This window comes from Fusarium oxysporum, chromosome 6 (assembly GCF_000149955.1).
Source record: "Fusarium oxysporum f. sp. lycopersici 4287 chromosome 6, whole genome shotgun sequence".
NCBI classification, from domain to species: Eukaryota; Fungi; Ascomycota; class Sordariomycetes; order Hypocreales; family Nectriaceae; genus Fusarium; species Fusarium oxysporum.
The window spans coordinates 2194696-2220348 of record NC_030991.1 but is presented as its reverse complement, the minus strand read 5'-3'; the positions used below and the strand labels follow the sequence as shown (position 1 = coordinate 2220348).

The 25653-nt window shown below is 48.6% G+C and overlaps 5 protein-coding genes across 5 annotated transcripts; 2 read left to right on the top strand and 3 right to left on the bottom strand.

Moving 5' to 3' along the window:
- Positions 1–4188: 4188 nt before the first annotated feature.
- FOXG_07345 (uncharacterized protein) lies at positions 4189–5893 on the bottom strand (the record flags this gene model as incomplete). The annotated part of the gene is made up of 6 exons (XM_018385936.1): positions 4189–4832; positions 4880–4957; positions 5012–5084; positions 5143–5274; positions 5322–5595; positions 5685–5893. The coding sequence occupies 6 exons, from the start codon at positions 5891–5893 to the stop codon at positions 4189–4191; spliced, it is 1410 nt and encodes a 469-aa protein (XP_018244715.1).
- Positions 5894–9494: 3601 nt separating this feature from the next.
- Positions 9495–10584, top strand: FOXG_07344 (uncharacterized protein; the record flags this gene model as incomplete). The annotated part of the gene is made up of 3 exons (XM_018385935.1): positions 9495–9602; positions 9660–9889; positions 9984–10584. The coding sequence occupies 3 exons, from the start codon at positions 9495–9497 to the stop codon at positions 10582–10584; spliced, it is 939 nt and encodes a 312-aa protein (XP_018244714.1).
- A 506-nt stretch (positions 10585–11090) lies between these two features.
- FOXG_07343 (uncharacterized protein) lies at positions 11091–12260 on the bottom strand (the record flags this gene model as incomplete). The annotated part of the gene is made up of 2 exons (XM_018385934.1): positions 11091–11345; positions 11640–12260. 2 exons carry the CDS (start codon positions 12258–12260, stop codon positions 11091–11093), a joined length of 876 nt encoding a protein of 291 aa, XP_018244713.1.
- Positions 12261–12561: 301 nt separating this feature from the next.
- Positions 12562–13065, bottom strand: FOXG_07342 (uncharacterized protein; the record flags this gene model as incomplete). Its single annotated transcript, XM_018385933.1, has 1 exon — positions 12562–13065. The coding sequence occupies one exon, from the start codon at positions 13063–13065 to the stop codon at positions 12562–12564; it is 504 nt and encodes a 167-aa protein (XP_018244712.1).
- Positions 13066–16489: 3424 nt separating this feature from the next.
- On the top strand, positions 16490–17800 carry FOXG_07341 (uncharacterized protein; the record flags this gene model as incomplete). The annotated part of the gene is made up of 2 exons (XM_018385932.1): positions 16490–16970; positions 17349–17800. 2 exons carry the CDS (start codon positions 16490–16492, stop codon positions 17798–17800), a joined length of 933 nt encoding a protein of 310 aa, XP_018244711.1.
- Positions 17801–25653: the final 7853 nt, after the last annotated feature.

The following is a 25653-nucleotide window of genomic DNA, read 5'->3' as shown; positions in this document are numbered from 1 at the left end:
TCACGAGCTTTGGCGTAGGCTCGGATGAAATTCACCTTGTCTATCGGAGCAGAATCGGTCAAGCAAGCGAACTTTGCCAGCTCTCGACGATATGCAGCTTTGTATGCGTTAAATACTCCATTGTCTAATGGTTGGAATCCGTGGGAGCAGTGTGCTGGAAGATAGCAACAGTAAACGCTGTTCAAAAAGCACTTGGCCATCCATTCATGCTTCTCTCGGTTAGCAGTAGTTTTTTCCCGCAGCGAGTAAAGTACATGCCGTTGCATGGCTGCCGTGGCCATCCAGGATGATTAATCTGGCATCAGACTCGTCAGCAGGCTTTGTCTGGAGTAAATACACCCTGTCAAGCCATTCAACGCCGATGTGGTTGTCCGTCCACCTGTGGGGCGAAGTTATGTAGTACCAGTCTGCTATCTTCCTGAATTCTTCAAGAATCACTGTTTCTGGAGTTCTTTCCCCTTGAATATTATCCCAGGAGTCAAGACGCGGCCTTCAGCTGTGATGGCTTCGATAAATGAGGTCTAATTTCGAGTCTGTGGTCCCTTGAGAAGAGCCTTCCGCTTCGGATCCGCGCTTCCAATCACCAGGCTGTCCAGCCCTAACGAAGAAGGTTTAGTGAGCCAAATTTGAATAATATAGTTATAGGAGAAACGGAGACTTACCGAAGGCGGACATAATACCTCCTTCGTCGACGTGAACGGTGTTCTCAGGCTTGATCCAGCCGTATTGGCCTTCCCTGATATCAAAGTACCAATGAACGGCTTTGGGTATGAAAGAGTCGAACCTACTGGCTTCCTGACGTCTACCCATCTTGGGCTTAAGGTAGGAGCGCTGCTGAATGAATCTGGCCACCCAGTTGTGTCCTAATTCGCGCTGGTCGCCTTGCTGTCTCAGCAAGCCCATGGCGCAAGCGCGAATCTAGCTGTGGGACGGAGCATATCCCAGAGACTCTTGACGAAGAATCCAGGAAGCCAGCTTGTCCTCCTGATTCTTTGAAAGCCGTTGGTGAGGCTCAACCTGCTCGCTTACGGCCGTCTGGCCGTCGAGTCTGTCGATTAGGGTCATTCGAGGCACTCCCCGTCGCTGAGCCGCTTGACAGGGCGAAAAGCCACTATCTGTGACATCCAAAATAGCCCTAGCCATGTCATCTTCCGTGTAATCCCAACGAGGCCGCGATAAAGATATTTTGAACAAGTTGCAAGAAGCTAGCAGCAGATGTGTCGGAGATGGGAGGGAGGAAATTAAAGATTTAAGTGGTGAATTTTCCTTAGCCTGCCGCGCATACATCGAGTGCCCTGGTCAGCTAAACAATACTGAGGCCGAAAGTTTCAATCAATTCTATACCCGATTGGATCAATCTCTTGTAAAACAGCCATTGTTTTGGCTAAATTGTGTATAAATGAAAGTGGTGAGCTTTGGTGGTGAAATTATTTTTTTGCGTGGCGAAAGGGTGGTGGTGCATGGTATAAGAAACAGAATGAGATATGCATCACAAAAACTACAGATCAGGAGTATACAAATTTTCACCTCGTACCTAATAAGTGCTTGGATGAGGCTGTGATGACCACGATGTCACTCTTAGACGCCTCTCGGTTCGTGGCAGACCGTACTCGCGTGCGACTATTAGTACCATGCATTACCCACCTACCGGCAGCACCCACCTACTGGCAAGCAAAAAAAAAGTTTCCCCATACAAAATGCCCAATTTCACTTACACAGTATTTGACCAGAATTGAAGCTATTAGTATAGAATAATTTCTGTTGTATCAGAAAATTCATTCAGTCTGATATCGTCACATTGCTTTTTTGATTACGTATGCAGCATGGTCGCACGGGACTAATGTAAAATTTGTCAAAACATCTCCTTTGACACCCAGCCTCCCCGACGCTCCTTCCAATGTTCCCGATGCCAGCCCCTAATAATCGCCTTAAAAATGCCACACGTGTCTTATACAGAGGATGAAGTTGCTGAAGCAATGTTAGATGTCACGGATAACGGCCTCTCGCTTAACAAATCCGCCCAGAAACGTGAGATCCCTCGGTCGACTCTCGGGGACCGATTAAGAGGCCTACCGTCAAGGTCAGAGGTCACACAGCCTGCCCAGCTGTTATCCAAAACTGAAGAGTTTAGATTAGTCGCATGGATACTTCGGCAAGAGGCCTTGGGCTATGCTCCCTCTCACAGTCAAGTTCGCGCCACCGTCAATGCCCTCCTACGACAACAAGGAAGGGTAAAGCCTGTCGGTATACATTGGCTAGCCAGGTTCATGAAACGACATCCATCCATAATGACAAAGATAGGAAAACGCCAGGAGGCGTCGAGGTTCAATTGCTTTACCCCGACCGCTGTCAATTGGTACTTTGATATCCGGGAGAGAGAGTATGGCTGGATCAAGCCCGAGAACACAGTTAACGTTGATGAAGGCGGTATAATGGCCGGATTTGGCGAGTATCTATCGTTTTGACCAAGAGTTCAGCTAATCTATTGCGAATCTAGGCTTGGATTCTTTGGTTGTCGGCAGTAGTGATCCCAGGAAGAAGGTCTTCCTCAAAGGCTCCCAGTCCCGCACTTGGACTAGCTTTATCGAGGCCGTCACGGCAACTGGCCGTCTTCTGAAACCGGGGATTATCTTCAAAGGTAAAGAATTTCAGCAACAGTGGTTTATCGATGAGCTCAAGGAGGTGGCCGACTGGTATTATATCACGTCCGACAACGGCTGGACAGACAACCATATCGCAATTGAGTGGCTCAGAGAGGTGTATCTTCCCCAAACACAACCGGAAGATGAGTCCGATGCGAGGCTCATTATATTAGATGGTCATCGAAGCCATGTGTCTGTGAGTATCTGCCTGTCCTGAACCTCCTGAACCAAAAGTGCCGCTGACCCTAAATCCAGGATGAGTGGATGGCTATGTGTTTCTTGAGCAACGTATATTGTTGTTACTTGCCAGACCATTGCTCCCACGGCCTACAGCCGCTGGACAATGGCGTATTCAATGCCTCCAAGGCTGCCTATCACAAAGAACTCCGAAAGTTGACAAGCCTGGCTGATTCTGCCCCAGTAGATAAGGTCAACTTCATCAAGGCTTATGCCAAAGCCAGGGAGGTGGGTATGACGAAGAAAAACATCTTTTCGGGCTGCAGAGTGACTGGAAACTGGCCAATTTCACGCCGGAAAGCCCTCATACATCCTGAGATCCAGCCAGACAAGAAGGAAATGACGCCCGCAGCAGACAGCCATAGAGACGGGCAAGTCGACTCTGATAATACGCCGAAGACCAGCCGTCATATTAGGGATCTAGGAAATAACAAAAGCCCTACAACAAGAAGGCGGTATTCTATAATATCGAAATGTTTTGAAGCGCAAGAGTCAAAGATCGCTTCGCTAAGCTCTAGAGTAGCTAGTCTAGAGGAGGAAGTCGAGCGGTTGAGTAGAGGCAAGAAGAGAAAGGCGATACCGAATCCCAACAAGAAGTTCATGAAATTAGCCGAGACACTAGTGGCAGATGAAGCTATTTCTAGCCCAACCCAGGCAACTAAGGAGACAGAGGCTGTTGAGGAACTGATCGAGGTGGGAGGAGCGGAAGAGGATGAGGGCTCAAATTCGGAGGCGGAAGAGTTACCTGTCGCACGCACCCGCGCAGGCCGCACAGTTAAAAAACCAAAAGAATATTGAAATTCATTCGCATTCCAATTGAATGAAAGGAATCAATTTGTTTTTCGTAATTTGGTGACTCTTGGTAAGGGGGTTGAAAAGTAGCAGTTTGTATGGGTTGACTTTTTTTTGCTTACCGGTAGGTGGGTGTTACTGGTGGGTGGGTACTGCATTGTACGCCTTTGTGAGGAGGGCGGTCGTTTTCTGGCACCAAGTAAGAACCCAGCTTTATGAACACCGAAGCCTTGCTCAGCCGCTCTGGCCAGACATCCTCCTTGATATGGAAGGTGTCTAAATCGACAGGACCAGCAATGGATACATGTGCTGAAGAGCTTGGCCAACCGTGACCATTTGTCTTCTTGATCAGAAGGCGTAGAAACGTCATGTATTGAGCCTTAGGCGCACCATCTTCGAAGCTATTGACAAAGAATGCGGCCTTGCTGATTAAAGGCTCGCTCTACTAGACACTTCAGAGAATAAGGCGCTGAAGTCCCGAAAAGGCGCTGCACTAGATCACCGTAATCACTTCCTATCAGAAGTGCGTTGCCACTAAATCCCTAGCAGCCCGAATCGTATATTCAACAGTCTCAAAGCTGTTTAGTCCAGAAGTGAAGTACGTGTGATCTTTTCCTTGGAGATCATTAAACCTCTCATACCAACCATCCGCCAACGCCTCGGGACCCAGATGAGGGAAATAGTCGATCTGTCCACTGAATGCGCGTATGTCTGCAGCAACCAGCTTTGTGCTATCAGCATAAACGTTTTCCAAGTCTTTGTTAATCTTGCTCAAATCACGAATAAGATGCCTCTTGACTCGGGTGACGCTGGGGTGCGCAGGGTCATCTGCCGAGTAAACGTTGACGATGCTGGACTCTGGATGCAACCGGGTCAGGTATACAGGTTGACCTTCTGCTTTGAAAGGATCGAGAGGGTCTGGAAGCTCTTGGGAGACGGTCAGGTTGTCGCCAAGGTTGCTCATGCGGACGACTGATGCGAAATAGCTGTTGACGCCAACTTGTGCAAAAAGAGTTCGTTCAGCAGCCGAAAGCACCAGTTCTGATTTCTTTAGAGCTCGAGATGTGGGAGGGAACGCGATGATGACGTCCGAGCAGAGCTGTGTCTTTGTATGCCGCCCTTTAGTACTGCGGTATCGAATGCTTGGCTGGGGACTTCGATCTATATGAATCAGCTTTTATTGTAGTACTAGGTAATGGAACACATACTGATGCGCTGAATCTTGACACCAAGAAGAATTGATCCCTTGATGGTCTTGGATACATGTTTGAAGACCTCAAAAAAGTCTGCGTAGAGTTAGCCATTGCATGCGGCATGTCACTTGCTAGGTGGGAGGTTACCGGTTTTGAAAGGCTGCATCGTTCCAATAAAACTCGCAATAATATCTGACGCAAAGAACTGCAGGAAGTAGAGCTGTGATTTTGGTAAATTATGCAGTCAAAGCAGTAGGTGGACAGGATATGTAGCTCACTATTGGGATCTGAGTATAGTCGCCGTATCCGTAGTTCCCAGCACCGCGGTTGATAACAGAAGCTATGATGGGAAAATTGTTCGAGAGAAGCCATTCTTTAGCAGGAACAGTAAACTCTTTAGGGACCCCATTCTGCAAGCTCAGGTTAATACCGTGCTGTAATCTGCGGGCAACAACACCAACGAACTCGCCTTGTAGCCGGGAACTCCAATAGGAGCAAAGTCGTTCTGCCAAAGACCAGCATATCGCGTCAGCTCCTCCTGTAAGGCCTGGATAGCAGCAGGAGTTGACGCCTGCGTCAAAGCCGCAGATCCAGTCTTTGGGTCGTAATCATAGGTGTATGCAGGGTCAAACGTGTCGAAGCCGACTCCCGAGGAATTAACGACTCTGAAAGTCTCTGCAAAGCTCGGGCTTTCCGTGAAGAGCACAGCGCCGAGGGGGAAGTATTGACCGCTTTAGAAACCAGTCCATCAGTTGACAAATTCCAAGACGACGACCACCTACTGGCACAAGCCCGCAGGGTGCGAGAAGGGTGGACTTACTCTTCATAATGTGACTGGCACATGCCACCAACAGTATCGCGCTTCTCAAACATGACCGTCTTGTAACCCTTATCCTCGAGCGCCTTTGCCGCCGTAAGGCCGGATACGCCGGCGCCGACAATACAAATCGGGGGTTGAGGCTTTGAAGTAGCCGCTGCATTGGACAGCGATGCCAATATCGCTATCAACGAAAACAGCCTAATGGTCATGGTGTCAGATTGTTCAAGAAAAGGCTGAATAGAACGGGCAGGTAGTATTGTGCGAGTTCAGGAGTTTATATTGTACCATAACCCTCCGCTGAAAGCTGGAAAGTTAAAATTTTGGCCTTACAGAACTTGTCAGGCTGAATACGCTCCGTCCAACCAGATTTGGAACTTTTATACCATCGCCTCACCAATGTCAACCACACATGTCACAGCTGTAATACTCCTCCTAACTTACGAGGTGTTGGCCAATTGCGATGCCACAACTTATCGGAAGTTGCCGTACTTTGCCCCGCACCACACAGTAAGCGCTGACACGTGCTGGGAGGATTGGGAAAAGTACAAATCGTTGAGATCAAATACGAGCTATGTATGTATGCATGTATACTTTTCGTCCGAGGGGCCATGAGGCTTGTGAAAGTCCCCTATTGGGGCACAGGACGTGCTGGGCTAGGTATCATTCGCAAGCGATTTGACTCAAATCGTCTAACAAATTCGGTTATCTCGCTTGCGTTTTGGAGCCAAATCGCTTGGAGCGAAGCCGAGTAGCTGATTGGCTTAAAATAGCCCCAACCCCACATTTAGGGTTAGCTAGCGCCGACTTGGGGCTAGAGCTACTTCAGCGGGGCTATCTTGCAAATCTTACGTTTCACGCCACGCTTTAACTTAATATTACTAGACTGCGTCACTATTACAATTGCCTCCGTAAGTATAACGTGAATCACTAGTATGTGAGCCACTTTTCTTAGCCTTCAAACTAAATGTTACAACAAAAACACCACAAACTAGCCAATCAATTAAAATTACCTACTATCCTCTTCTCCGGATACCTCAATATCCTCCTGACATGTCCTTGCATTATGTCCCATCTTGCCGCATATCTCTATGAGTGTCATAAGCCTACACTTCCGTACCGAGCCCCGCATGACCCCCACTTTGGCTGATGTACATGGAGTGACCTGGAGGGCCAGAGGAATCAACCCCGCCCATTTCATCATACATTTCTTATTCATTCCTTACGACCTCATGGCTTCTCAACAAGACTCCGGCCTAGCGGTCAACGCGTATGACGATAGCTGTATTGTTGTTGCTAACAGCCGCCGCGAGCAGCAGGCTGATAATACCTGCCGACCAATCAAAGCTCCGGATCCCTCCCGCGGCTACCGTTTTCGGCCATTGAAGCTTCCAATTCGGGCCCCTAAGATCACAGCCTTGCCCCAAGAGCCGCTGTTGCTATTCCAGCAATTTGTACCTATTTCGCTAATAGAAAGCTGGGCCTGTTACACGAATAGTTGGGCTAGCCACGTGCTTGAAGAGGCTCGCTGTGGCCGTCGTACATTGAAGCCACAGTCACGGCTATTCCAATGGAAATCAACCTCTGCTGCAGAAATCTATATATGGATTGCAATCTTCATTTATATGAGACTACACACAGATAAGCAGATCAAGGACTATTGGAAGGCTTCGTCCCTAGGGAAGCAACGCCCTCTTCATCCAATTACAAAATGGATGACTTACACACGATTCCAGCTATTGTCACGGAACCTTCGCCTTTTTGACCACACAACTATCGATAAGGAAGCTTCTATTGAGGATTATAGCCGAACCTTCATCCGGGTTAGGTCCTGGTCTGACCATATACAGCAGGCGTTTTTAGACTTCTACTCACCAGGCACATCTATTGCTATAGATGAGTGTATGGTCCGCTTCCTAGGGAGAGACTTAGAGACAACAGTCGTACCTAACAAGCCTATCCCTCGAGGCTTCAAAGCTTGGGTTGTGGCCCAAGAAGGCTATTTCCTCCGGTGGCTTTGGCACCGGCCACATCGAAAATACGCGCCCGTAGGGGTCAGGCCTGCTTACCGGCGAAAATCACCACAGGTACGGAAACAGCGGCAAAGACGGCCAGTTAGGAAGTCAGAGAGAGCAGAGCATCTAAATCCTACCCAAGCTGTGGTTGTTGCCCTAGTAAAATTGCTGCCAAAAGCCAGGTATCACGTATTCCTAGATAACCTATTCTCCTACCCTAACCTCTTCCGCCGGCTTTATTAACTAGGGCACGGAGCCACAGGCATAGCCTGTCAGAAATGTGGCTTCTATAAACCCCTAGTCAAGCTGAAGAAGGTTAATAACACAGCAGCCGCTGACCTTGAGTTTAACTACCTTACGGCAGTCCCTACGAAGGATAACCTGGTCAGTTAGAAAGATAGGACCTCTATGATTTCCCTTACTAATATGTCTTTGGTTAGGTTAATCAGATCATTTGGAAAGACAACGCTCTTATGTTATTTTTATCTACGGTTTTCACAGGCGTTGAACGTGTTGACCGCAAGAGGAAGAGACCGACAACAGACCAACCGCCAGCACGGCCAATTAAGCGTATTTTTGGTGCCGAGCCTGTGAAGGTTATTTCTATCCCGTCAATTGCTGCTATCTACAATGAACAAATGAATGCTGTGGACCAAGGTGACCAAAGGCGAGCCTATTGGAGCCCTGACCGCCGTGTCCGTAGGGGCAGCTGGAAGACCCTAGCTTGGGACTTCCTGCTAGAAATAGCCCTGATCAATAGCTTCATTTTACAGCTTAAAGGGCAGCCACAGTGGAAACATATAAAGTCACAAGCTGACTGGCGGCAACACATTGTGGATAGCCTCATTGCTAAGTATCAACCTGACAGTCAGTCAAGGCAGAGATTTCGTACTGGAGACGAATTTACGCCTGTAACAATGCATAATTAGGTCCGAAATAAAAACGCCTCGCCTTGTAAAGCTTGTAAAGGAATACGGGTTGGAAAGGGTCAACCGCAGCCCTTACAAGCTAATACAAACAATGGGAATAGGGGCAAAAGGGTTCAGTCACGGTATGGCTGTCAGGAGTGCAAAGTACCCCTATGTAGATCCGGGAATTGTTGGGACTTCTATCACCGCATAAATTAGGTGGGGCTGAATGTACCTTTCATTTGATGTCCTCTGGTTGGCTAGACCCCCCTGTCCGGTACGCAAACTCAGAGATACTAAATACTAACGAAATTGATCTGGGTTGCTTGCAGCAGCATCACAGAAAAATGCTCAATTAGGCCTAGGCCGGCTAGGCGCGGTACGTGATGTTGGATTCAAAATTATTGCCCCCCCCACTGTAGGCCCCTTGGCGTCGGACACGGCTCAGCCATCCAACATCCGCTTAGGTAAGCTTGGATTTCCTGGACTCCCATGTGCCATGCAGACGACAGCCGCATGATGGAGTTGGCCCGGCTTTGTTCCACTGTATCCGGCGTGTCTCAGCCAAAAGGACTGGCTACAGATTTGTAAAGCCCGGGATGATTACCAAACTCCGCTCGAATGCGGCGGATTTCTAGAGTACTGAAACTTTATGATGTTCCCGACTCCGAGAATCGTTGCTCGACTCTCGAGGGAATTGGTATAAGGCCAGCTGTTTAAAATCCAAGCTGGAGCAACAAATTTCATGATGCCTCTTTGCAATCTACAACCATTCCTCGAGCAAAGTCCATCGCTAAAACAGCCCATCGTCACCCTCTGAACAACTTGGACCACTGACCCTCCTTGATAGCTTGCTAAACACCTTTGATCACACTTCAATCACCACCATCATGTTTCCCGTCGTCGCTGTTCCCGGAGGCCGTGGCAACCTTGGCCGCACCATCGTCGAGGCCATTCTAGAAGACGGAAAATTCACGCCCATCATCCTAGCTCGCGAGGTAGGCTGGCACCAATCGCTTGACTGCCGCGGCGAAGCTGACGGCATGCCACTGCAGGAGGACGCCGCGCTGTCGGAGAAGATCGGCGCTCGTATCATTGCCGTCGATTACAGCAACGTGCAAGCTCTGACGAAGCTTCTCGAGGATGAGAAAGTTGAGGTCGTCATCTCAACTCTCAACCTCGTCACTGGCGCCGATCCAGAGCTGAGCCTCATCAAGGCCGCCGAGGCTTCCAGCGTCACCAAGCGCTACATTCCCGCCATTTGGGGCATCAAGTTCGGCCAAGAGTAAGCATTTCTTACCACAATCGCTCTCGGATTGGCGGTCTTCCATTTCCTTCTTGCTGTATAATTTATAGCCGCAGGCTGATCAGTGTGCCAGGATCATCGACATCTTTCCTCCCGCCAAGTTCAAGACTGATGTCATTGACGCGGTGACCGCGAGCAACCTCGAGTACAGCATCTGGATTCCGGGCTATTTCTTGGATTGGTTCACCTACCCCGGTGTCAAGACTTATATGCAGCCTTTTTCCATCGTTGTCGATTTTGCCCATAACACCGCCGCCATCCCCATCCGCGGAGATATCCCCGTCGCACTCACCCACACGGTCGACATGGCCAAGCTTGTCGCCAAGGCCCTGACCCTCCCGAAGTGGGAGCCGGAGACGTACTGCATCGCCGAAAAGATCACCTGGGACCAAATGATTGCCATTGGCGAGAAGGTAAAGAAGACAAAGTTCAAGGTCACGTACGACACCCTGGATACACTCAAGACGCATACCGTCGCCGAACTCCCGGGTCATCCCGAGGCCTACAAGTTCATTCCCAAGCCGATGCTTCAGTCCATCTTGGCGACCTTTGGCATCATGTTTGGCACGGGCGCTTTCGATCTGAAGTATGGCCACGCCATTCAGGATGACTTCCCAGAAGTCAAGGTCCGCAAGGTCGAGGAGCTGCTGACCGAGGCCTGGAAGACCGATTGAGTACTACACTGAAATCTTGGTTTGAAATAGCCATCCGATGATGACGGATTACTTCTTCTCCCGGTGTTATCGTCTGATTTTATGGCAGAGCCAGGAACTCCTTTTGAATAAAGTCATGGGCGTTGTTCTTCAAGTCAGGAACTCGCGACGAATCTCAGCGAGCATGGCAACTGAGAGGGGTTCATAGACCATACCAATAAATGACATAGACAATGTTGAGAACCACTTTCATATCCCCCAAAGAGGAGGGAAACCCCCGCTCTATATGCTAATTCGCTCTCAAGTATCCGATTCACCAAATCGAGGCTGGGCATTAGGAGCTCCTATCTTAGGCTACTCTTCAACAGCACGCGAGCAATACATACAGCGTTCCGCGACGTTTTGTTGTTGGATTGCGCAGTGATGCTGAGTGCACTTGATAGAAAGTTGGTTAATATTGTACTGATTGTACCGTAATTATTTGTTTTAATGAACGTGAAGGCCCTATTTATATTTCCATATGAGCCTTACATGACGTTGACTGGAAACTCAGGGATATACAAGGTGTCCTTGAGGTTAATGGTGACTCCTTCTTGCCACTTGCTTATAAAGGTAAAATTTACTGTTCCTCTACCGGATGGGAAAACCTTCCCGCCACCAGTAACAAGGACAGTTCGCGTTGCAGATCGTAATTCGCGGAGGAGACTCCGCCTATTGCAGATATGAACTGTAGAACCAGTATCGAACGGCCATTTCATACGTGCACTGATGTTATCCAGTGACTTTGCCCGTCAGCATGGCTTCGCTCGAGACTTTATCTTTCAGCATCATAAAGGACCTTTCGACCGTCATATGGTTCGATTCCTTAATGTGAAGATTTTTGACGTCATCGTGTTGGTTGTGCATGGCTTATAGTAATTGGATTCCAAGTATCTATTCCGATGCCATTTACTTTCAAGCTGAGGAAAGAAGGAAGGAAGGAAAAGGCCACAGTAATCAGAGTTTTGTTGTTCTTCCAGTCCCACTTCGCGCCTATTGGCGTAGCCACAGCAACAAGGTCCTGGCCCATTCATTACATTAGGTACGAATTCGTCAGGTCTGGGGACGCGGACCTGCAACCTGGCGATGGAACCAAAGACGTGGAGGGAGGAGGCCTCTACGACAGACCTGGGGGCCACAACGGATGGGAGGCGGTGAGACGATCTGACCCGGAGAAGGACCACCGCCGTCACCAGCGCCAAAGGCAGCAGTGTCCTGAGGGGAACCCAGGCCGGGATATGAGATGGTGGAAGACGAGAAAATGCAGTTGTGTAGGCTGTCGCCAGGATACAAGGTGCCCTTTTGCTCACACGGATGAGGAGAGTTGGTGCACCTATTGCAGGGTCCTGGGCCACTGTGTCGATGGCTGCGAGTGGACCACGACTACTAATAAATGATCCTCTAGATGATGAGCCAGGAAGGTGCATCCAAGGCCTGGCGCGAAAGGTTATAATATCATTTCCGACAGCCGGCAGATTGTTCTTATAGGCGAAATGTCCCGCGACCAGTCTCCCTGGTCGGGCGATACCTCCAAGACCTGAGGGAAACGCAGCGGGAATTGGTTCATCGCCGCCATGCGTTCGTCTCCCCTCCTTGCCCCCCTCATCGTCGCTATTCACACCCTCGACCCTCATGTCGCTGGCATTTTTCGTTTCCATGATGCCAAGTTCAATTAAAACGGAAGTGTAGGGTACAGTAGAGGACAAAAAAGAAGTTATAAAAACTAGAAAGAAAATCCAGGCAGTCTACTGTAAGCTATCACGCTGTCTGCGCTTGCTCTGCCTGCCGCCTCTCTTTTTCCTCCACTCCGGCCCTCGCCTCTCAATGGCCAGCATCCTCGGAAACAAAACCACAGGCAGACCAGCCAGCAATGTAAATGACCATCCTCTTACCAACCTGGAGATCATGTAGTCGACTATCGCAGTGCCCACGCCGCCCATCAGACACCTGACAAGATTGTTAGCTGCCGTCGCAGTGGCAGGCGAGTTCGGGTTTAGGTCGACGATCAGCGTGTTCATGATGCTGAAGCTCCCCGTTATGCACAATCCAACGGCGATCGATGGAGAAGCCTATCTTGCGGGCGATGCGAGCGTAATTCCAGTCGAGATACCCTTGCCCAAGACTGGCTATACAGCAACCTGCTTCATATGGCAGGTAGCAGAGGCCCAACTCGAGGGTGTTGAAGCCGTAGATCTCCTTGAACAGGGTCGACAGAGTCGCAGCCACAGTGATGAAGTCGAGGTACAAGATAGAGTTGTACACCAATACCAGAAACATCTCTTGTTCGAAGATAATTTTGATCGTTCGAAGAGGGTTGGGAAACCGGAGCTTCGCGATCGAAGAGGCGACTTCCTCCTGAGCCCCGCCTTTGTTTTTGCGGAGGAAATCCATCAAGGGCCGGTTCCAGCGCTGTGCTGGGATACTCCCATTGCCAACCACCTTGCGGCACGACTCGGGGACCATGAGGGTGAAGATGACAAGCCAGGTGGCCGCGAGAATGGCACAGAACCAGAAAATCGCAGGCCAGCCGAGATACTGGCTGAGGATATGTTGGGAAACTGGGAATTCCCCTTATCTTCAGGATTCAGACTGTTAGTCTGAAAGTCCTAGATTTAAAGTCCAAAAGTCCTAGATACCATCATCTAGAGATATAAACCCGAGAAGAACTCTCAGCTCAATAATGAACAATCAAGTTTCATATAACGTCCGTCACCCACAGACCGGCCACTCCCACAGACTGGCCACCTCGGCCAAAACACCAAGAACCAGATATTGTAATCAATTAATTAATTATCTCAACACCACACTTTTTATATTAAATAAAAGTCTGGTCAGTGAATATTTAAATGAAACTGAGTACAAAGATCCTCAAGTTTTAATTTCTGGACCCTATTTGCCGTTCTTTCTGGTTGCAAAGTCCTCCACATCTGTTCACGAGCCTTCTTTATCGCTGGAATCTTTGCGAACTCGGCATTTGGGTTATAGATAACCTTTTTACGCCTTTTCGGGAGATATTCTTCTCTTTCGCGTTGCAGAACACATATTTCTCTATTCTGCTTTTCCATTTCGAAGTTCTGACTATCCAATTGCCTTCCAATCTTCCTGAACAGCAGCCTGACGGTCGGATCTTGAGTAGCAGTCGCTGGGACAGCCTCTAGAGCTCGCCGAAGCTGTACAGACGACCGGGGAGTCTTCAAGAGACTGGAATCCTGCTCTTTGGCGGGCGAAATCGCTGTGGCAGCGGGAGAAGGTGTCTCAGTGACCATTGGGTTCATCAGGACCTTCGCCAGATTGACAGGCCACAGTCCAGTGGCTTTGAAGCCGGCGAGGTCGTTGGACTTCGTGATAGCTTCTTTCCGAGCTTTGTCGTAAGTATATAGAAATGTAATCTTGCCGATATGGCTGCTATCAGCGATACAAGCGAGATCTGAAAGAAGTCGACGATATGCTCTCTTCAGCGGTCCAAATACAGCAACATCCAGTGGCTGTAGGACGTGGGAAGCGTGAGCAGGAAGAAATGACAGATATATATTGTTATTATAGCATTTCCAAAGGAATTCCTCAGTCATATGACTTCCATGACCGTCAAGAATAAGAAGTCGGGGTTCGTTCTTATTCTCGGGCTTTGTCGATGGAATAAAAACTTTTTTCAACCAAACCAACGCCAATTTATTGCTTGTCCAACCGTTTTCACTACAGCTGAACTCCCAGTCATCTAGGGAGTCCAAATCTTCAGGGAAATGTTGTTGTTGAACTGTTTTCCCCTTGAAGATAACTGCAGGTCTCAGGACTTTCCCGGTTGCTGAGATACACTCGAGTATTGTAATCCAAGACCTGGAACCAGGTTGACGAATAAGTACTGACTTCTTGCCCTTGTGACCGAGGAATAGACCGTTCATTCCTATTCCTTCCATCATTCCAACTTCGTCGACGTTGTATCTGTTCTTCTGCTTGATTATTCGTATCGCCGGCATCATCAGCAGCATAAAAAAGGCCTTTATCAGTTCAGAAGATGCTCCATTGTATCGCTCAGAATCAATTTTCTTGCCTTTTAAAGTCCTAATATCTGTATTTCGACTTGAAAAGCCCTGTAACCAGTTTTTTCCGACGCCTTCTGGGAAGCCGTTGCGGACGGCAATCTTACTGGCGAACTCTCTGACTTGCTGATGCGATACAGGGCATCCTAGATCAGCCTGGACGATAATCCAATCTCACAGGCGCTTTTTCTGAATATCAGAGAGCTTTTGCCGTGATTTTTGGGCTTCTCTTGGTGTTGTGCTTCCTTTGACCCGACCTTGTAGAGTGGAACGGTTGATGCCACAAGCTTCGGCTGCTTTGTTCACTGAAACTCCATCTGCAACCATCTGGAGCGCGGTACTTATATCTTTTTCAGTAAAAGAAGGCATTTTGAATTGATCGGTGTTGGTTTGAAATTAATTGGAATTAAATTCGTAGAGTTGTGGCCGTTTAAAGTGTGTACAAATTGGGTGGCTGGCTAAGAAATGAGGTGGCCAGTCTGTGGGGGTGGCCGGCCTGTGGGTGACGAACGTTAATATATATTTTCACCCAGCACTACTGCGCTGTTGAGACAGTGCGGCGAAGGTGGTCCGATCTGCTGGTGGCTGGGATGTGGATACTATGTAAGGAGCTGTGCTCCTCTCGGACATATGTAACTTAGAACAATAACAACACAATGAGCCTATTCGTTTTATCATGCGCAATATAAACAACAATTGGAAGACGTGGCTTTGAGCGTTCTAAACAATCCGATATGGGTGGTCGCGACACTTTTTGACGGAGATGAAAAGAGGCTGCTTGCGACGTTATTGCCGGTGCTTGCTCGTGGTTGCGTCAGTTGAAGGATTCAGCTGAAGACCTCCCGGAAATGGAAAGTTTCATGGCGCTCACTGGCCGCATTCGTTGCAAGCGGCCAGTAAGGAGTTAGTGGATCATGTCCATGTACCCAGGCAAAACCTTCGGGTTCCGATCCAGCCCGGACAGACAAATCGCGCCGATCAAGAATAGGGGACTCTTACTGCCCATCTCGCGTGTCTACGCCCAGAGGCAAATCGTCTGCAACTCTCGACGCCCGGACTGTTCACGGAGCCCGGGACATGGCAAAGCAGCCAATGAAATTCCAGACCACCCACCTGCGGTTTAAAGGCGCCTCCGTGTTTCCGACCGATAAGCCGCAGGTTAAGTATGTGGTGTTATCTCCTAAGAGCTCAAGGGGCTCCAATCCGTACCCGCCCCACCTTATCCCTGTCATCACACCAGTACAAGCGGGGTACCAAAAGCTTCATGTCGCACTGGATGTGCTTAAAATGGGTTGAAGGTCGGGTCATTCATAATGAGCAGCAGTAGTGAGTTGATTGGATCTATCTTCTGTGTGGGGTATTCCATCCCACAGGTTTTACTTTAAATCATCCAGCTTGATTACTAAGGGCTGTTGTTGCTGAGGATCATTGATGCCCGGCCTGCGAGACAAGGTGCTGGTTTTGTGAATTAGCCGGCCCTCCCCCCCCCCCCCCCACACAATAAGGGCTAAGCTTGCCCAATCAGCGTAGGATAGCTCGAAACAGATCCGACCAAACCAACAGCCAATCAGGCGGTGTTAACGAACGCCAAATGTTACTCACCATATGGCAGTCTGTCTTGGCTCATTCAAATTGCTTCTTATCTTATCTCGACAGGGCTGACCTCCTCGTCGCTGCGGCTAAAAGGCCAAGAAATACGAAAAACCCCGCACATCAGTCAGCCCGCATTGATTTTATTAATCATTACACATTGTGGCAAAAGCAAACTCGTCATTGCGGCGGCTGATATTTTGAGGCTCACGGGCATTACCAACCATCGAACCACTCGCATTATAAAACCAAGTCCACTAATGCGGGCACAACACCATTTCTCTGTCACGGTCCCCCTTCCCGGCAACCTTCCGCCTCAATTCCTCATTGGCTGGCTACAGAAATACACCACGACCCTGAAACACAATTTCTCCGTACTCAGCTTTGTGGAGATCTCAACTCTGCCGGCGTCGATCGCAGACGATCCTTTTATTGGGCCTTGGGACGCCACTGTTCGCACATACCACATAGATGAGCTGTACACGCTGATCCCCGGGCTCACGGTGCGGATGCAATGGTCAGCAGTTTACAAATGTGTGCCTGGCGGTATTCGGCTGCGCGTGTCCGCCCCTAATGGAAACGTAATTCGGTCGCAATGGATTGTTCGGCCATGTTGGGATGGTTCAACTCTAACGAGTCCGGGATCTGGCTCTACGTCAAGTTCAACAGTTGTGGAGGACATGTGGGAGCTATATGACGAGGGATATCTGGAGGGCAATAGGCTGATAATGCCATTTTCTAGTAGATATATCGACATGGTGCATGATATCCAATCAAAGGACATGGTTGAAGCGGCGTTGCTGGACTTCATCACTGGGAAATTCACATGAGTTAATCTGATGAAGGAGACCAAACCCCCCAGATCTCCTAAATCCTGACTGAGAAGCTATCTTTGATCGTCTTATTTATACCAATTACCCTACTATGCGCAGTCGACGAAATACAACAAATCTGGTCAACTGTCTCCTGTAAAAAACTTTCCTTGGCACCCGCTATTAGCGTCTTGCTAGGGTCAAGAATTTTTGCAAGCCAAAATGGCAGGAAAAGCAACTGTGGGGCTAACGGAACCCTAACAGCCGCTGGTAGAAAGGGATTCAGAGAGTTGACCTTCGTGACGAGTGTCCAACGACACTGAGCTTCGCGAGCTCTTGACATCGCCTCCGGGCGCCATTCCTTATGTGTTATCTGCGACTTCTTTCTACCTCGACATTTCGGGCTCTGCGCCCTCGATTTTCCCCCGTACGACAGACCGCCTCGGCTGCCCAGACGATATTCGCAGCACCCTGCTGCTAGACATTCAGGATCGTTGCACCCTCACCCTCACCTTCGCCTGCAGTTTAACACTGCCTCGACCGACCACTGCAGCTTTGGCTGCCCGAACAACACCAGCAGCCCTCAGCTGCTCGACTTTCTGGGTCCTTTGGAACCTCTACGAGGAGCAGCTCACGAGCAAACCGAGCCTGTATTTCCCAACCTTCTTCATCCTGTTACTCCAGGAAAAGCCAAAAAACAGTTCAATTCGATACGAGACAAGCTTCAAATTCTCAGCAGTCCAACGAGAGCTATCTTAGAAGATGTAGAGTCTTCTTTAGACTATGCAATTATCGCCAAATCGGCACAGAAGGATATCGTAAGATGACAGAAGGAAAAACTCGAACTGGAGGCACGCCGGACCGGCACGCTTCGCCGGATCCGTAACCCCGATGGAGATGTTTATACAATCCGGCAGCTACGCGAGATGGTGCCAGATCAAGCTCTACTCCTTGCGCAGGTCATCGTCGCTTTTCCCTCATTTCATCCTGATAACAGCCATTGTGCACCTCGAAATTGATTTCATCTCGACCAAGAACTTGGGAAGAGGCGCGATAATAAGTTCTCATATTCCTGAGATCATCATCCAGGCCATGAATGACCTTATGGAAATGTCACAATACCAACAACATGCCAAAAAAAGACCTAAGCATCTTGCAAAAACAACTCAAGGTGTGGAGTGGTGAGGAATACGTTAGTTACAGCGCAGCTTCCATCCCCCACGATGATAGCCTGCTCATACCGTACCTGAACAGCCTTAATATTCATCGAAAGGATTCAGACTCATTCTGGAGCAAGGCTTTGCGCCATATTTAGGGGCACAGGTCGCAGAAATGAAGTTGCTGGAGCTTGAGTTTCTATACCGTGTGGACCGGAGAATTGTGCCAACCTAGAGATTCTGATGGCGTACTACTATGGCCTATTCGAGCGCACTTTAGGGTACACATTGGCACTGTCCCACCGGAAATAATGACACGTCACTACACAAAGACGATGCCGCCGGCTAGGCGGCTTATTCCAAGGCCCCAAACAGCATGTGGTTTTTAAGTAATACTCCGACGAAGCGGATGGGAAAGGCGGAGGCAAATGCACCTGTGATTTCAGAGGCTCACTGAGATAGAATATAGGCGACGGCTGGTTTTGCACGGAGGGGGATCCACCTCGTCTCGATGAAGGGGCTGATCTAAGTTCATCTCTTTGTACAGTCGATGTCGTATTCTGGCTTGCCGATGATGCAGGTTCAATCGCCTATGATGGTGAGGCACGTCGTTCAATGCAAGTGGTGTCCTGGGGCAAGATTGACAAACATAAGTGAATAAGTCGGTGATTTAAAGCAGATGGGAGGAAAGCATATGCCAAGAAAATATGGTAAGGGGATGGGGCTGGTGATTTTAGGGACTGAAATATAAAGCTGCCCAAGCTCGCTGCTGTCTGCGCCATGACAGACCCCGCTCTAGTCGAATCTGCAATCTGTCATCATTCTGACGCATGTTGTCTTTTGCTCTCTTCGCTTATTCAGATAGAGAACAGCGGCTCCTCCTGGAATGCCTAGTTAGCACCTCCATTTATAAAACCGAGCCATTGTCAGATACTCAATTACAAGCTTAGAAGCTGCGGTCACCTTCGACTCGCAAAATGTGGGGCATTTCCGTATTTCAAGACCTGTATTTCTCGCTGGTGTTGGCGTTTCGAGCTGGAAAAAAAAACAAGACACGAAGTGCTGTGAGTTACAAATCTAACGTCGCACCTCACAGCATCCTTGCTGACCGACGAAGAATCATGCTTATGTGTGCGTTGACTGCTACGACAACTTGCTATTGTCTGATTCTGTAGGGTTCCTTTGTTCCCGAATGCGTCTATAAGTCGAGAGCCGGTAACCAGAGCTCTAGGAATCCGTCTCCTCGTTCGAGCGGCCAGCCAGCGACAAGTAACGCAAATTTGAGCCCTCCGCTCATGAGAGGGTGAATTCCAGTCCCTAAAGGAATGCTTTTATTTTTTTATTCTTTTAAAAAAAGGAAGAAGAAAAAGAGAAAGAAAGAGAAGAACAGAATGGAGGAAGGAAGACAAAAAGAAAAATAGTCGAACATGTGCAGAAGCATCAACCCTCAATGGTCAAGCCATGATTCTCAATGGCCTCACGTTGAAGGCCACTTATGAAGACCATTCAGGAGCGTGATTGCTGGACAAGCGAATACGACATCGGAAGGCAGAGTACGATATAGAATTGAAGGGCCGGCCGGAGATGAAGCTATCGTGGTAGAAGGAAAGGACGATAAGCCGTGTACGAATCAGTGAGTCAGCCCGCTGGGCTGAAGACTTTCTCCAGTGGTAGCTATTCATTAGTAGCTGTCCCTTATGCACTGCGTGCTGGCTTAATTGCTTCCAAGCGGTCTGTCAATGACTGAAATGTAGGATCCGACGTTTCGAGCTGAACATTGAGGTCAAGTTTGCCTCGAGCCTTGCAATGTGACACACTCGGAAGAAAATATACCTGCTCGCAACCATCGGGAAATAAAGAGTGGAACAGTTGAACTGAATCAAAATCAATGCAATTTCCCTCACACATTGCTTTAGTTGAAGACAGGAATTATTCTATGATGTCGTGACGGATGAGAATGTGACAGTGAGAGTTGTTGGGGATGCCGATATTTTCACCCCATAGGAGAGACTGTGTTCCTCAATATTTATGGTAGTTCCCCTCACCCTAGCCTCATTTTCCCAACAGCCTGATGTGGTCGATTTTCGAATGAATGGGCTATAGACCGCGCAAGGATTCCTTTTCTCCCGGAAGACATACGCGTCACTGAAGAATCATATGGCATTCAACCATGAATATTACATTAGAGCGTTTGAAGACGTGATTCTCCCGGCCTCGTGACCGGTTTTCAGTAAAATTTAAATGTGACTTACTCTAACATGGGTCTAGAAACATTTCAAACGGCCACCATGGCCCCCTAATTCAATATCCTCTGCCTGGCCAGTTCCGATATCACCCCTTACTAGACGTGGATCGGGGCTATCTATCAATACAACATTTCGAGGGCTTCAAGTGGATGAGGTTGCTCGGGACCCATTGTTGGAAGTGCGATGGTAATGGTTGTTGCTAGCACTAAATATCAGAAAGAACATGCAATCATTGTTGTCTCAGAATCCCCAATTCATCCGGATATACAAGTTTCTGAACGGACCAAGGAGCGGCATAGGTTCTATTCCAGCATGCCACACCCTCCTTACTAGCAGCTGCCTTATTCTTCTGTACATTCTTATTCATCGGGTTTACATATTCGCTAGATGGAGTCGAGGGGTAAGGGAGTAAATTGTTCATAGGCATCCCAGCACCTGCGGTCTAATGCCATATTCAGGGTTAGCGTGAGAACGACACAATTGCGCCTAGGAAGACTAAACCAGACAGAAATCGCACCAGGCACCAAATATCAGGACACTGTTGCGGCACTTGGCAGAGCCCTGTTCGTGGTCAATACTTAAGGTTTTGAGTCAGGAATGGAAGCTTACATAGTAATTCGCACAGGGGCTGGTCATCTTAGGGAAAATATTATCGATCAAAGATAGCTTAACTGTATGTGGATTCTCCAAGGGAACGAAGAGGAAAGGTGTAAAAAGGATCAGAAAGAATGAGATCAAGTATCCGCAGGGCCAGGGTATGAAATCTTCCTAGTACAGCCTTCAACGCAGCACAGCCGGAAGGGGTGACATACTGTCTATAAATTAACAAATGGCCCAACAGGTGTAGCGGATGTCATTCTGATGGCAAAATCCGCCAGCTTGTACCGTTGTGGGTGCGATTGGTTTGGCTGTATTGATTAGGCAATACTGAGTTCAATTGGCGGGTGGCCATTGCCATTTACGCTAAACGTGAACGCTAGTTCAAGAATTGCTAAGTGATTTTGCCTTATAGAGCCGGCTGCAATGTAATGTTGTGTCTGCACGGTGGTAGGAAGCTTGCTCTGGTCAACCAAGCCAGGATGCTGAACCAATCTCAAACGTCCAGGTATTTGCTGTGGTAGGCGCTGGTTTCAGAAAGTTCGCCATTACCATTTCATGTCGTTACAAAGTCGTATGGGTGACGCCTTGTCGCGAAAGTTCCGTGCACCCTTGCTCATGTTTAGTTAGCGACGTTGGGGAAGCAGTATTCATCTAGTACTGTAGACCTGGAATGGTTGGGTAGAATTTGTCGTTTGGTCTTCGTTTTAGCCTCCAGACTCCAGGTCCTGGAAATAAGCCTAAATGGGCGTTGGGGAAAATGGGTGGGGAGGGGACCAAAAAGAATGCCCGAGCGTTAGGTTTCACCCGTCTGCCCTCCCTGCGTCCTAAACTCTAATACAGGATAGGGCGTCTACTACCATCTTATTACGGTGCTAGGTCCCATTCGGGAGCATGGCAGTTTTGGGAGTCACCCATTGCTGTGTTCAGTTACGACGGGAGGATCTCGATCGTGATATGCTGTTGGGCTAACCCAGGCGGCTGCATCGGCGCCAGGGGACGGGAGGGGGTTGCGAATTCTCTATAGCCTGATCGACCATGGGACTAACGGCCATGGATGAGGTCATCTATGGGCGTTATTTATCATTTGATCATGGGAGATCAGGGTTTCGTCGAACATCAGGGTGGCTTTCTATCATACCTCAGCCTTCAGCCTGACACAGCACGATGCCATTTGGAAATGCAGTCAAAGTATGGCAAAAAATGCTACCGATCAACTTTTTTGTACTGCTGCTCTCAACCGCCCAGCACATCGGGGAGGCGGGGGCATGGGCTTATGCTTGGGGTGGGTCTAGATTCGGAAGTAAGGGTCAAAGCGGGCGGTGATGGGAAAGAGCCAAAGTCGGGAATGGCATGGTGACAAGACAATGATTACATCGTCGCTGGGGAGGGTGAGTGCAAGAGTAGCCTTGTGGCTTCGTACTTTATTCTGTTAAGGTAAAAAATACGTACACTCGACGTCATGGCACCGAATAGATGTCTGCAGATAATCAATAACCTCCACGGCTCGCTGTGGCCACCATTCATATTTGATGCCGTATCAGGTCAACACGGTGTGCCTCGTCTGCATCATAAGCATTTGTAAAAGCTTATTCTGAATGCTTGGGCCTGATCCCGCTCCCCCTTCAGGACTTTGTTCTGGGCGTGACGACATAGACATAGGGTAGCAAGAACGGGACGTTGATGAGACGGAACGAGGCATGGCATGAGGTTTCAGGACCGGCACGAGCCGGGGGTATTTTGTTAAGGTTCAGTCGGTTGACTTGACCCCAGTATTGGTTTCACTCACAAGCCCGCGCGCCGCCCACCCCACCAACCCCCCTAACTCACACGCCAATGATAAGCCGAGCAGCCAGTTTCTGTGCATCGCGTACCCTCTATTTACCATTCACATATCTGCTACCGCTATCGAGCACAGTAGTGAAAACACGATACCCCAACAATTTTGCATGCTTACGAGCGGCATAGCGCCTCGTTTTTAGCTTCTGGCTCAATATTCCTCTGGTTTCAGACTCCGAGCAGAATCTGCCACATCAATTGTCGCCCCTTGTCTCGACACTTGGCAAATAGTTGACTTCGGTTTGGTGGCATCAGTCAACTATATTCTCGTCACTCCTCGACCTAATCCTATGTTCTGAACTCTCGAATTACTCGACGTCGAGTTTCTTATTTTTAGTATGTTGTAACCAGATGGTGGCTTGCGTTGGTTAATCCGCAAGACGCTGTAATAAGTTTTCTGTCAATACCACACTCCTCTTCATCTTCCTCCTGTTCTTCTCAACTTGACTAAGTCGTTGCGACTATACGTACCTAAGGGTAGAACTGTTGTCGATTGCCACAACATATCCTTATGTCAACAAGATGAGAATTTACGACTATGAACTCTGCATGCCTGCTACGGGATCCCCTCGTTACAACAGCCATGGATATCATGTCGCATCCATCTATGGCTCGAATTCCGGCGCATATGGAAGAGGCACTGGTACCCGATTCGCTACTGATTGCCAATTATTCAACAATGGCGGAGGACAGTGTAGGGGCCAGAACGTGAATCTGCATGATGCTGCGTTCACCGTCAGCAATAAGTCTATCTCTAAAAAGCAGATACCTTCCATATACGATTCATTTCAACATCTGCCTTACAAGAGCTTTGGCAATGACAACCATCGAATCGCTAGTATTTCTCGAACTCAAATTCAGAATATACGCTCCGTTGAATCTTACCATAGTAGACACCTATCCTCATCCCATACACCTAAGGCCACTGATGCCGATGCTTGCAAGCATCGCATCCCCTCCGGATACTCGCTCAAGCACTGGGAGCCTAGCGAGGAACCTATCTTACTCCTAGGCAGCGTCTTTGATGCCAACAATCTCGGGAAGTGGATTTATGACTGGACCACGTATTGTCATGGTCCTAGCGCTCCTATTTCTGATATGGCCGGTGATATGTGGCTCCTCCTCATCCAACTTGCCGATAAAGTGAAGCGAGCAAAGAAAATAGTGGGCCACATTTACAGTGCCGCCGACCGTGACCGTGTTGAGAAGTTCATCGAGGCCGGTTGCTGCCTTACCGAGAAGCTCCGCTCCCTTCTCAAAATCTGTGAAGCACCCATGCTTAAGGTTGCTAAGCGGAGCCAAGCTGGCCTTGGCGAGAATGCTGGTGTCGAATTCGTCGAGACTCTCTTTGGCCGTGACCAAAAGCTTGACATGACAGAGAAGTTTATGCACAGCGTGAGGCACTTCAACCTCCACTTTGACGACCACTGTGAAGGGATCCTCCAGAAACCTGTCAGATGAGCGAGCAACATCGTTTCCCACAGGTCCATGTCAAATCGAATGTGCGAAATGGGGATGAGTTGGATGGCCGCGGCGGCGGATTAACACGGTTTTGGTCACAGACGAGAATACCTAAATAGTCGGTAACAGCACGAGTCATGACAGCTTAAATTTCGGAAGTTAAAGTGAATATACAATCGAAAACGTAACTAATGAGGCCCCTTCTGCCACTTGAGACCACCTGCCTCGCTCGTGATCGTGCATTGGCTCTAGCGCTCTCTTATCATATCGGTCCTATGACCAAGGCTCTATCAACTTGGTAGGTTAGTTTAGGTCATTTCCAACAATCACGTAAACACCAGGTCATTATTATTATCCTCCTCACGATCCACTTCCAACGCACCTAAGCATGGTCGCGTCCCAAGAATTTGTGAGCCACTAAGAACTTCCTGAATCCCGTCGAGCGGCTCGAGTGCCTCTTTCCAAGCGAGGTCCAGTTTAGAGACGGCTAGTAAACTTGTCAACACTCTTTTTCGGTGATTTTGTATGCGAATAATCATGATGCGCATGCCGGGGCTGATTAGTACTGCAGCTACAGCCTCGGCGACCGACTTTGCAAGCGGTGTAATGGTGATACTTATCGCGACGCAGTTCCATATTGTCCAGACAAACATTTGCGCAAACTTCACGCCGAGCAGGGCAAATGGCGACGAACGGTCGACTATACTTCAGGTTGATCGTTTCCAGGTTCACTCTCACTTTCATGTGATGGCGCTTCCACATTCAAAGATTTGAAGTCTTCAATCATATTGCCAAGGCGATTCTTGTCGAGGTGGTGTGTCATGTCCACGATGTCAACGGGATACTCCGCTTGGATATGCTTTGTGCGTATCCGAGCAAATAAACTGTTCCTGTTTGGTAGATTCAGAAAGCTGAGCAGTGTAATGACGTCTTCTGGGCTCATCTGATGTCGAATAACCTCGAAGAGTGTCGAGGGAATGTCCCCTCTTTCGGCATAACCCCTCTTTCGGCAAGCAAAATAAAAAATAGCTCCACTAAAACTCATCGGCTTCACTTACACCAAAATTGGCCAAAATATATAGCAGCTTAGAGGACAATGTCTCTACTGATTATAGAAATGATTGGAGTTAACGACTGTAGCCCTCTAAGGCTGTGAGGGGTACGCGATGTATGCATACCGTGCTATAGAAATAGTGTTAGTTCAATCATCAAGTTCTTTAACGTACTCCACAAGGGAGTGTCCCACCTATACTGTGCACCTAAAAATGGCAATATTGGATTTCGCAAATTCCGCTACCCTTTGGCTCGAGCC